The following is a 13,139-nucleotide window of genomic DNA, read 5'->3' on the forward strand; positions in this document are numbered from 1 at the left end:
GAGACAGGGTTGGGACTCAGTGGCACTGTGTCTGGCACTCTGGAGCATAAAGAGATGACTCATGATAGTTGAGTGATTCCGGTGCTGCACAGTTAGGTGCTGAGTCTACACAGACCAATTACTAGGGTTGAGCATCTGTAGGAAAACTTGTTGAGTAGATTCCAAGTGGGAAACACCACTTGGTGTTTTTTGGCTCTGATGGAGAACTCTTTGTATATTGGCACATTCAAGGCTCTGACAAGTCCTGCAGTAATGCTTGGTTTAACCACCTAGTGCTTCCCAAGTGTACATGATCAAAAACCTTTGTGTGTGTGTGTGGGGGGGGGGTCCAGTCCATGTTAATATCTCACAGAATTAATGTACAGAGGAAGACTGAGGATTAGGAAAACTTGTCCTAGAGAAAAGCAGGGTACCCTCTGGCCTTCTGATTTTAAATTATCTCTTTTGAGGGATGCTTGAGTGACTCAGTTGGTGAAGCATCCAACTCTTGATTTCGGCTCAGGTCATGATCTCAAGGTTGTGAGATCAAGCCCCATAGTAGGCTCCACAATGGGCATGGAACCTGCTTAAGATTCTCTCTCTTATCTCCTTCTGCCCCTACCCCCTCTCTTTCCTTCCTTCCTTCCTTCCTTCCTGAATGAATGAATTCTGTATTTTGAGTAGGGAACATGGTCCACTAGTTGCTAAACTTCCATGTTTGTCAGATGAGAGGAAGAGGGTGATCATGATAATCACAAGCATCACATCTGTGAAATGGCTGCTCATGCCTGGCACTGGGCCATGGGACCTTACATTCATTCAAGAGTTTGGTCCTTGGGCAGCCCCGGTGGCGCAGCGGTTTGGCGCCGCCTGCAGCCTGGGGTGTGATCCTGGAGACCTGGGATTGAGTCCCACATCAGGCTCCCTGCATGGAGCCTGCTTCTCCCTCTGCCTATGTCTCTGCCTCTCTCTCTCTCTCTCTCTGTGTTTATGAATAAATAAATAAAATCTAAAAAAAAAAAAAAAAGGAAAGATACGAAAAAAAAAAAAAAAGAGTTTGGTCCTTGGGATGCCTGAGTGACTCAGTCAGTTGAGTGTCTGCATTCAGCTCAGGTCGTGATCTTGGAGTCCTGAGATTGGGCCCCTCATTGGGGTTCCTGCTCAGTAGGAAGGCTGCTTCTCCCTCTGCCTCCTGTGATTTCTCTGGCTCTCACTCTCTCTCAAATAAAATAAAATCTTAAAAAAAAAAAAAAATCTCATGGCTGCTCTATGAGGTGGGCACTGTTCCTACATTCCACCTACTGATGATGAAACTAGGGATCCAGAAGGCTGATGTGTCCAAATCTCACAGCTGCCAGGGGACAGATCCAGGGCTCAAACCCAGGCTGTTTGCTCTAGCAAACCAAGGCTTGCTCTTCCCTGAGAAGGCCACATTCCTTCACACTCTTCTGATCTTACTAAATACCCTGAATATGTTTACTTCAGTGGAAAAGAGATTATGGAGTACTTGGTGTTTCTTGAAGTAGGCATTAAGAGTTCAGGGGTCTTATCTCTGTGCTGCTCTGAATTCTAATCTGGGGTTCTCAGAGGTCTGCCCCGCCCCCCCCGCCCCGTGCCTTCCCAGACATAGTCTCATCCCTGGGGAGCTCTCTGGGACAGCTTTGAGTACTGTGCTGTCACCCAGCCCTGGCTCGCTCTGCCCCAGAGCCTTGAGGGAAGGGGCGGCAAGAGGAATGCAAGTGGCATCTACTGAGTGTTAAGCACTTTCCAACAGGGGAGGAGGGTGGGTGTGCGTGGGAGCATGGCACAGGGAAGGCTGCTCTGCACCCCTTGCTCTAAGCAGATGTCACCCCTGCCAGGTCTGGAAGAGGTCAGGGGCCTGGTTCTACAAAGGGCTCCCCAAGTACATCCTGCCACTGAAGACCCCCGGCCGGGCTGATGACTCCCACTTCCGACCTTTGCCCATGGAGCCCACCGAGCCAAAGCCCAGAAGCATTGAGACTAGTCGCATCTACACATGGGCCCGAGGGAGAGGTAAGTCCCCTCTGGCCCCCTCTACTGGGAGAGCAACTGTCCGCTAGCCGGGCAGTGCCATGGGCACCAGGCCAGCGTCTGCCATACCCTCCAGGTGGCTCATACTGGTGCTTCGTCCCTCCCTGTGCCCTTGTGTGGGCAGTGGGGCCTTAGAACAGTGACTGCTCGAAGCAGGAGGATCCACTGGAGGCCATTTCACAAACAAGTGCTAATTTGGGGCTGGGGATGCTGTGAGCACTATGGATCTTTGCAGAAATGTGATTCCCTCAAGGTTTTTTGCAGAGTATGAAAATGCATCTTTCCAAAGTTGGCCTGTACCATCTCTTCTTGGTGCTTGTCTTGCATCTCAATAAGGGAAGACTCCTGGAGTCCCTGGTCCTAATGAGCAAAATGACTTCATGCCCAGGGCCCTTTGGTATTCATGGAGGTTACGCTACTGTGATTGCATCCCGGGCAGCCGCCGTCAGAAGGGGAGCTCAGCCCCACCAGCGGGAGCATTCCTGATGTGGTAGATGACCCTCCACAGCTTGCATGAGGCTTGCATGTTCATGATTTTAATTTTTAAAATTCTCATCTCACAACAGGCTCCGGAGGTGACCAGGGCAGGTATTTAAGTCCTGTTTTGTGAATGTGTAGCCTGAGGCCCCAAGAAGAGGAGGCACTTACTGAGCCCCTGTATGGCTGAGCTGAGACCAAAAGGCAGCGTCCTGTCCTCTGGGCCCTGGCTCCTTCTGTCCTAAAGGGTCCAAGTTTCAGCCCAAGACTTAGAGACTGAGGGTCCTTAATGAGAGAGAGCAGTCAGAGGGACAAGTGGCTTACCTGATGCTGGGGCGGGCAGGCAGACGTGAAGGGCTCTTAGAGATTTCTGTCTTTGGATTATGAGTTGGCATCTATCTTTATCTCGTTTGGGCTTTTTTTCCTCTCTTGTTGCAAAAGTAAGGTGTGTTTATTATAAAGTGTTGAAGGTTGTCAAATGATACTATGTAGAAGGTAAAAATCTGCTATAGGGCAGCCCCTTCAGACAGGACTGGTATTAACAGCTGGGCCTCTGTTCTCCTGAAATCTCCTCAGCATCCCCCGGCTCTTTCTGCAAAGGGCCCTCCTCCCTAATTCTGTCGGACTCCATTTGCACTTCTCATTCCCATAAGTTTGCCTCTCCTGCCATCACTGCCACGGCAAAGCCCTTGTAGGACTGTGGGCAAGTGCGGGTGGGCCCTGGGCCGGCAGGCAGAGGAGCAAGCCCTGCTGGGACTGGCCCCCAGGAGAGGAGCCCGAAATGGGGTTTGATGGGGAAGGGGCTCCCTCCTCTACTCAGTCCCATTTCCACCCTTGAGCTGGGGCTTTCTCCTGCCCCATCCCTGTCAGGGCACATCTTTGTCCTTCGGGCTCAGGGGGGACATTGCAGCTAGGGAAACAATGTGGCTTCAAGTGGGTTGAGGTGGGGGGCCCTGTCTGCTCAGACTCAGCACAGAGCACGCATCCATGCACACACACATACAGACACACCCCTGGGGAGGGCAGAGCCTCCATCTCCTCGATCACGCAGGCACAGATGGCCTTTTAATAATGCGAGCGAGGAGGCCAGCGGCCCACATGCTTGCAGCCAGCACGGCTTATTAACTGAGTTTGCACTGTGGCCAGGCTAGGCTATGTGGAGGTCTCCCTGTGAACTTGAGCTCCTTCTGCAGATTGAGTCAGAAGCCTCCAGGACCCCAGAGCATGAGGCAGTGCATCTTTCCTGCCAGGTCCAGGGCCCGGCGGCATGTTGCAGCTATGTGACCACCCACCTTTTCCTGCCAAGCAGGAGGAGGTGGCCCAGATGGATGACCTATGTGTCTTGCCTGTGGACAGCAGAAGGGTGAGGGCTGCTGGCCCCAGGCTGGTTGGGGAGGCCCAGGGAGCATCTGCACACACCCAGAAATGGGACACACTGGGGGTGCATGGGGGTACCTGAACTCAAAGAAACCCACAGTCAAGAGGAGAGGAAGGAAGAATCGGAGCTGGCAGAGGAGACAAAGTAGGAGGCATTGCTGAGGAGGGAGGAGGAAAGCCAAGAGATTCTAAGCCACAGGAACCAGGGAACCAGAGCACCAGGCATTTGCAAGGAGGGGGCCACTAACAAGCCAACTGCTCCTGAACAGCTTCCACGCCTGATCCTGTGGTCCTCTGATTGGCCTATGTGGAAGCCAGGATCTGTGCTTTCCTTTTTTTTTTTTTTTAAGATTTTATTTTATTTATTTATTTATTCATGAGAGACACACACACAGAGAGAGAGGCAGAGACACAGGCAGAGGGAGAAGCAGGCCCCATGCAGGGAACCCGACGTGGGACTCCCGGGTCTCCAGGATCAGGCCCTGGGCTGAAAGTGGCACTAAACCGCTGAGCCGCCCGGGCTGCCCAGATCTGTGCTTTCCAATTGAGTTGGGGTCCCCTGGCCATTGCAGACATGGCCATGTACTCACAGAGGCATTCAGGTGGCTACTGGACACCTGTAGGGGACTAGAGGCCCTAGGCCAACTGGAACCATCCTTATAGCCTTCCTTATAGCTGGTCCTGGGCCTGGGGGTTAGGGAGGGCAGCCCCATGCAAGCCCTTCTGTGGCTTTCTGGTGGTGTACATGACCTAGAGGTCAAGTCTGTGGCAGCCACAAGGGAAATGTTGGCCTGGCCTGTCTGGGAAGTCTCCCAAGCTGGGGGGGCTGCTGCCTCAGCCCCAATTCCTTTTCAAGCTGGTCTCCAGGCTGTCAGACTCCTGACAGCAGACAGCCCTCAGCTGGCAGCCTTGGGAGGCTGGCGTGGGGGCACCCCTGGGCCTTCCCAGACCACTGACAGCTGGGGAGCCAATAAGCATTTTTCTGGCTCCAAGAGTGGCTTCCCCTCCCCCGCCCCACCATGATGCCTGGGTGCCTGGCAGCTGGCTGGGGTCAAAGCTGTAGTTTGTGGTCCAGATTAGGGCCTGTCGGGTAAGCCCAGCCCAAACTGAGCTCAGGGCCGGGCGGAAATACAGTGATCTGCATTGGGGTGTGGACCCCCACCACCCTGGAAGCTGCCTATGAGCAGGGCCCTGTCTGTCCTGAATAGGCCAATTTCTTACCACCTAGCATGGGAGGTGCATGGGACAGATGCTTCTTAGGTCAATGAGTGGATGAAGGAATGGATGAACCACCCACTCCCTGCTAAGATATTTGAAAAACTGTAGAAGGATTTTCCTTAGGGCCTGCAGGCTCCCCTGGATCAGAGTTCTGTTCTGGGCAGCCCCAAGAGACCCTTGAAGACTATTCAAACCACCCCCACTCCCAGGCTCTGCCTCTGGGAACCCTAGGGTCATCATCCCTCTCCTGCCCCACAGTCCCTGCTTCCCAGGGAGAAAGCTGCTCCTGCGGGTGCCTGAGTGGCTCAGTGGATTTAGCATCTGCTCAGGTCATGATCTCAGGGTCCTGGGATCTAGCCCGACATCAGGTTCCCTGCTCAGTGGAGAGCCTGTTTCTCCCTCTCCCTCTGCCCCTCCCCACCCTTGCTTGTGTGTTCTCTCTCTTTCTTCCTCTCTCAAATAAATTAAAAAAAAAAAAAAAAAAAAGCTGCTCTCTTCTTCCCCTGCCCCTGTTCTTCCCTTCCTCTCTCACTCTTTCATTCTCCCTCTCCCTCTCTCTCTCTCTCTCTCTGCCCTTGCACTCGTACACCTGTGACTTCCAGCTTCTTCCCCAGTCCACCCCACCCTACTTTCTTTCTCGTGCCCTGTTACAAGAGGAAGAATAATCAACACATATAAGCCATGAACTTTTCAGGCCATAGGTCAATCAGGTAATATATATTGATGTTTTTGAGGCAGGTTCCTTTTTTTTCTCCTTTAAATTTTTTGTACTAATTTTTTAAAAAGATAGATTGATTGATTTTAGAGTGTGAGTTGGGGGGAGGGACAGAGGCAGAGGGAGGGAGAAAATCTCAAGCAGACTCCACACTGGGTGCGGAACCCAATGTGAGGCTCAATCCCACAACCCCAAGATCATGACTGGAGCTGAAATCAAAGAGCCGCTTAACAGACTGAGCCACCCAGGTGCTCCATGTTGATTTTTAATTACATAAGTATACATAATATATTTTAACAAGTTAAGCAATTCAAAAATGTATGAAAATTTAAAATCTCTTCTGCTTGCTGTCATCCCCAACCCCTTTGTCCCTATTCCTACAAACACTTTATGTAGGATTGGTTCTTTGTTTTATTGCTTTTAACAACAAAAATAGGCTCTTACCTATAACTCTGCATGTTACTTTTTTCACTTAAAAGAACATCGTGAACATCCCTCCAAATTAATAGATATTTTACTTTATTCTTTTTCATGTTACCATGTATTATGATTTAATTATTCATCTATTGATGGACATTTCAAATTGTTTCTGGCTTTTCACTGATGCAGGCAATACTGAGAAGTCTTTAAGTGTATATGATGCTTTTATTTCCATGGGGTGGGTTTCCAAAAATGGGATGTGTGTTTCAAATTTTCATACACATTTGAGGTGGCTGGGTGGCTCAGTTGGTTGAGTATCTGATTCTTGATTTCAGCTTAGGTCATGATCTCAGGGTTCTGAGCTCGAGCCCCATGGCAGGCTCCAAGTCAGCAGGGAGTCTGCTGGAGATTCTCTCTCTCCTGCCCCTCCCTCCTGCTTGTGTGTGTTCTCTCTCTCTTTCTCTCTCTCTTTCTCTCTCTCTCTCTCTCAAATGAATAAATCTTGGTGCTTGCTTTGGTAGCACAGATACTAAAAATTACCTGTTTTAATCCATTCCTCATTTTTTATTAAGTGGTTTATTTTCTCATATTAATTTGTCAGTGCTGCTCTTGTGTTAGGGATGGTAAATGGCTAACAATGCTTTCCTCCTTGACTTCCCATTTTGTTTGACCTTAGTCTTTACTCATAGTATTTGGCCATTCAAAACCTGTTCCTTTTCATTTTTGTGAAGTCAAGTGTGTCTTTTGTTGGTTTTGTGGTTTCTAGGTTTCCTGTCTTAATTCTAAATGTCTTCCTCTCCAAGATTAAAGAAGTATATGCTAAATTTAAAAAATTAATATAAGAATAAAAGGAAATTAAATAACATGATAAAATTACCAAAGAAGAAAAGAATCTAACACCAAGTATTATATTCATTGGTAAAGAACTGAAGCCATGTTCTATTGAGATGCAAATCCCCACCCCATCACCACCATCACTTGACAGTGTTTCATAGTCTTTAACTAATATAATAAGGCAAGGAAATAATCTGTTGCTGTTGAAAAAAGAAGAAATGATCTTATTTGCAGATGATGTGGTTGCATACTAAGAAAACCCAAGAGAACCTACTAAAACAACCTAGTGGGTTTAATAAGACAGTTTGGGAACTGACAGGATACAAAGTAAACCGGTAGTTTATACCCCCCCCCCCAAAAAAAAAACAGTAGTTTTACTCTATGCTGACAATTTAGAAGGAGCAATGGGAAAATTCACTCATCTTTGCAACAAAAATGATGCCTAGAAGTGAAATTGAAAAGACAATTAGAAAAAAAAAAAGACAATTAGAGGTCTAACTTGAAGAAAATTATATAGAGTCTTATCAAAGGACCAAAAGTAAGACACAAACAGAGAGGCAAAGATCTTGATTCCTTCAAATTAATAAGTGTAATAATTCCTGTCTGATTGCCAGTGGAGGTTTTAGGAAGGAATGGATTCAAAAGTTTCTTTTATCCACTAGATAAACAAAATGTGGCATAATCATGCAGTGGAATATTATTCAGCCTTAAAAAGGAATTGAACTACAGACATAGGCTACAATGTGCACACTCTATGCTAAGTGAAAGATGCCAGAGACAAAGGTCATACAACGCATTACTCCAATTCTACGAAATGTTCAGAACAGCCAAATCCGCGGAGACAGAAAGTAGATTCCGGATTGCCAGGGCCAGGGAAGCAGGGGTCAGGGGAGCAATTGCTAATGGGTACAGAGAACATGTGACAAAGATGTTCTGGAACCTGGATAGTGCCGATAGTTGCACGACTCAACAAACATACTAAAAAACCACAGAATCATACACTTTCAAAGAGTGAAGTTTATGGTATATGAGTTATATTTCAATTTAACAAAATGGTTTGCTTGTTTTTTTTTAAGTGTGGCAAGATAGTAGAAGGAGCTGCCTGACCAAATGATAAGGGTTACTATAAAGTGACTATAATCAATAGAAATAGTATAGTATTGGCACCAGAATAAATAGAATATTTATTTATAGAATAAGTGAATAGAATAGAGAAGTAGAACAGAATAGAGAAGTAATAGACCTAAGGATGTATGGAAGCTGAACATAGGTAGTTTTTCAATTCAGTGAGAAAATAACAGGTTTATGTAACAACCAGAATTAGCATAATTAGATTTCCACCCCATTCCATGTGTATTCAGAAACACACTGCAGATAGATTAAAGATCTAAATGTTAAGGGCACCTGGGTAGCTCAGTTGGTTGAGCATCCGACTTTTGCTGCCAGCTCAGGTTACTATCTCAGGGTCCTGAGATGGAGCCTGCCTAAGATTCTTTTTCCCTCTGCCCCTCCCTACCCCTACCTCTCTTTAAATAAAAAATAAAAAATAAAAATAAATAAAAATAAAAACCTAAATGTTTTTTAGGGCATCTGGATGGCTCAGTGGTGGAGCATCTATCTTTGGCTCAGGTTGTGATCCTGGGGTCCTGGAATCGAGTCCCACATCAGGCTCCCTGCATAGAGCCTGCTTTTCCCTCTGCCTATGTCTCTGCCTCTCCCTCTGTGTCTCTCATGAATAAATAAATAATATCTTTAAAAAAAAAAAAAGACAAAGAATGCATTAGAGAAATATCCAAACTATTTTTTTCTGCTGTGTTATCTCAAAGAGAGCTGGTGACACTCTAGCACCTGCGGGACAGACTGGCTGACTACCTGAGTTTGCTACTCTCTTCCTCTTCTGGACAGTGGGTATTCCTGTGGGGCAAGCATTTGCCTGTAGACCCCTCAGTGAGCCCTCTGCAAGCTTGCTTATACCAGGTCATTCGTTCTTTCCCCAGAATGGGGTAGGGAACAGTGTGACCTGAGTGGCCCTGGGGTGACCTGCATACTTCTGGGAGAGGTCCACCCTCCCACTTGATCAGTCTAAATGGAGTGTGTGTGTTACATACTACTTTTCAGTGGCAGATCATTGCTCCAAGTGTATGGCAACAATGACCAAAGCCAGCTTTTGCACACTCGTGAGTCTCATTGTTCCCCTGTGAAATAAAAGGTGTAAAATGTAGAACCAGTACTGTGGGTTCTTGGGTCTTTATTGCTGTAGAGCTCGGCCCACTTCTTCAGCAAACTTCTTTCCTTTGAGCTGGATTCCCACCTTTGGGCTATGTACAGAGGTATTTGCTGGCAGTAGTGGTGGTGGGTACCATATTAATCAGATTACTTTTCTGGTCATATGTTAGAAAGTTTAGAGAAGGCGCCCACAACTTTGGTTCAGCAGCTCCGTAATGCCCTTTCCCTCATGGTCACAAGATGGTTGCTGCAGTTCCAGCCATCATTATAAATGGAAGAAAGTTAAAAGGGGAGCCTGAAAAATCAAGCCTTCCACTTCTGCAGCCTTGCATTATAATAGAAGGAGGCAATGGGGAGGGGCTGGTACTGGACACTGGATGAGCCTAATTCCCTATAAGAGCTAGAGAGACGGACACCTGGGTGCCTCAGTGATTGAGCATCTATCTGCCTTTGGCTCAGGATGTGATCCAGGAGTCACCGGATCAAGTCCCAGCTCAGGGTCCCCACAGGAGGCCTGCTTCTCCCTCTGCCTGTGTCTCTGCCTCTCTCTCTCTCTCTCTCTCTGGGTCTCTCATGAGCAAATAAAATCTTAAAAAAAAAAAAAAGACAGAGAGAGAGCTGAATTTATCTGACTGAAGTCATTATTCTCAGATAGGATTTTGTGCTTCTCTCTCTCCAGTGGCAAAGATCCTTAACATGATGGGGCTTCTTATTTTCTTCAGCCTCCACCTCTGACTAGAGGCAACATTACTCTGGATCTGCTCTGTGATTGGTCTGCCCCAACCTACCCAAGTGGGTCTGAGCTCCTGAAATTAGAGGCCTGAAGCCCTGAGTCTAGAGTCCATATACTGTTCACAGGGCTTCCTAGGATCTGTATACTTTTCTCAGATGGGAACCAGAGAGATGAGTGACCCTGGCTTGGGAAGCTTTGCTGTGTTAGCCTCTCCCTGGGAGCCTGGGGCTGGGCAGGTGGGAGGGGACCCCTTGTCTAAAGCCTTCATCACTGCCCTGTGGCCTGGCCGGATTAGGGAGGCCCTTTCATTTTGCCTTCCACCCTAGACCCCATAAAGCCCTACCCACAGGGTACAAATACCCATTTCCTCCCACTCCATCTCCTCCAAGATGGATAAGAAACCATGGTAGGCCAAAAGGCCCCTGGCTGAGGCAAAAGCAGACCTCTAAAGCTCCCATGGCCATGGAGCAAGTGCACTTTCCCATCCCATCTCCATGAGGCTGTATCACTGTCCCTCTGCAGGGACGCCCTCCCCCACCTCCCGCCCTCTGGCAGCCCATGAGCAGAGCAGGGGCTTCCTGGATTTGAACAGATTTACACACCAGTTGACTTTCAAGGTCTGTTCCAGAAAAATACTTCAAGGTTTTGGATTTGTTCCAGTTGGATCGTTTTGAGAAAAATAGAGGGGTTTCATTATCGCTTCATTGGTTCACTACATTTTAAGCAATTTTTTAAAAATCCTCAGCTGCAGTTCTGTTTGCAGTCCAGAAAAGCAAGCTTTAGGGTTGCTTGGGCTGAGCGGTCTGGTTCAAGTCAGGCTACACATGTTTGCCCTGGGCCAGCCTTCCTGAAGAACCCGGCTGGCCCACCTACCCCTATGCCACCACGTTCCTTGGGTGCCATGTTGGCACAGCTGGAGTTCTGTGGGTGCTCAGCCAGCCCGTGGGGGCAGCTTCAGGATGGATGAGGAGGGGGAAGCTGTCCTAGAGGCTGCGGCCAAGAAGCCTCTGAATCCCAGCCTGTTCCCCCCAGCCCCCCGAATTTAACACCGACTAGGCTATTGCCCAAATCACCACGAACACTGGCTGTCCCCATTCAGACTTGGCAAGAGGATATTTGGTTGCCAGGAACAGAGACCACCGAGGCCAGCTCAAGTAGAGGGATCAGTGCCAGGCACTCGGGGAGGTCTTCCAGAGCAGGGAAGGAGATAAGGCTTGCAAGCCCTGTGGTGGAGAGGAGTATGGCAGCGGCCACTTCTGCTTCTCAGGGAACTCTTAGATCAGCTCCATCTTCAGTCTCACATCTGCATATGCCCTTCCTCTGGCCTGCTCTCCTCAGAACCCCACATCTGCACTCAAGGAGGAGGTGATAGGCCCAACTCATTCCTACTCAGGCTGTCCTTTTTGCATATAGCTTGTGTCCTATCAGATATAATAGATGACATGGCTAGTTAGGGCTACTTTCCCTGAAAGCAGGCTGGGACAGCATAGGAAGGAATTCGCATATCTTGCTCAGTAGCCGCTGAGTCACAGAATTGGGTATCTTGTATCTGATATGGTAGTGAGTTCCCTATCTTTGGGAGCATTCGAGAAGAGACGGGCTATGATAGTGAGGATGCTATGCTTTAGATACTGAGAGAAATTCAATATGGATTTGTTACTGTGTGCCCAGAGTTAGCCCCCATACTGTGATCAGGGCTGGAGAGATGGGGATACAAGATAGAGAAGTCCACATGGCTCCTGAAAGCTTGGGACCAGAGACCTCTGTCTCGGTAGTGCAGAGCTGCAGCCAACTGAGCTAATCAGCAGTTCGGTGGCAGCCGTTTTTCCATCAAACCCATATGCTGTTTCCTGACTTCTTAACGCAGCGTGCTATTTATACCAGTAGATCCATTCATTCTTAATGAGCCACGGTTGTAGATTGTAAAATGTTTTATTTTCATACAGGATTGCTCACTGCCCAGAGCCAGCTGTTGCTATGCCACCTTCCTTCTTCTTCTGTTCCTAAGAAATTAGCATTTTGGAAGCTACTCCAAGTGCTCAGCTGCCCTCTCCCACCCACGACTCAACACCCCCTCCCCCAACGTTTCCCCAGCAGACTCTGGACTTGCCATTTCTGTCACATTGGCCCAAAAATGGCATGTGAACTCCCTGCAGCCTTTGGAGCAGCTGGGAGGGTATGTTTGTGCAGGGGGGCCAGGCTGGCTGAGGCTTGGAGAAAGAAGCAGAGGACATCAGAGCAGGAAGGCTTCCAGGTTGGGAGGTGGGATGCCATCTGTCCTCCAAGGGTTAGACATTTGCTGGTGTTAGCGGTTGCAAACTGGTGGAGCAGTGACTCGATCTGGCTCACTGCTTTACATTCACTGACAACTTTTTTAAACATGGAGAATTCTTACTAAAAAATTATGGAATTCTGGCTACTTTTTTGAAAATCAGAATGTCTGCCAATACTTCCCCCTCCTTGGACAAATTGAACAGGCTTAAGTAGCAGCTTCCCCCTCCACGCTGGGCTCGCAGTCTTGGGTTTACCGTGGTCCCCACCATTCTCTGGTGTCCCTTGGCACTCTGATCACCACCTTACACGGTTATTAAGAAGAAAGTGAAATAGTTCTTGTTTCCACATCCCTACAAAAGGAGGGGCAAGGGGCACCTGGGTGGCTCAGCGGTTGAGCATTGCCTTCGGCTCAGGGCATGATCCTGGGGTCCTGGGATCAAGTCCCACATTGGGCTCCCCGCCGGGAGTCTGCTCTCCCTCTGCCTATGTTTCTGCCTCTCTCTCTGTGTCTCTCGTGAATAAATAAATTAAAATCTTTATAAAAAAAAGAGGAACAATAGGAATTAGACCAGTGGGAGCATCTGTTGCAACAAAAGTGGACACACTTCTCTGTGGAAATCACTACTCATATCCAGAAATATCATAATAAGTATATCAAAATAAATATCATATCCAGCCCACGTCACCCACTGACCCTTTGACCAGCCAAGGACAGGCCTGATCGTATCACATCTGTGCATTCCCACTCCTAGTCCTGATCCCAGGCTAGGGAAATGAGTTTTTGGAAGTCCTTCCTTCTCTCTGGACTCTGGTTGCCCCAAGAATAGGATGGAG

At 48.1% G+C, this 13,139-nt stretch overlaps 1 protein-coding gene across 1 annotated transcript in view; it reads left to right on the forward strand.

Moving 5' to 3' along the window:
• Positions 1 to 13,139, forward strand: part of RPH3AL (rabphilin 3A like (without C2 domains)) — a 101,638-nt gene that overhangs the window by 72,883 nt on the left and 15,616 nt on the right. The window contains 1 exon segment of the mRNA XM_038548448.1: positions 1,839 to 2,013. Within this exon segment, the coding sequence (XP_038404376.1) occupies positions 1,839 to 2,013 (175 nt within the window).

This window comes from Canis lupus, chromosome 9, assembly GCF_011100685.1.
Source record: "Canis lupus familiaris isolate Mischka breed German Shepherd chromosome 9, alternate assembly UU_Cfam_GSD_1.0, whole genome shotgun sequence".
NCBI classification, from domain to species: Eukaryota; Metazoa; Chordata; class Mammalia; order Carnivora; family Canidae; genus Canis; species Canis lupus.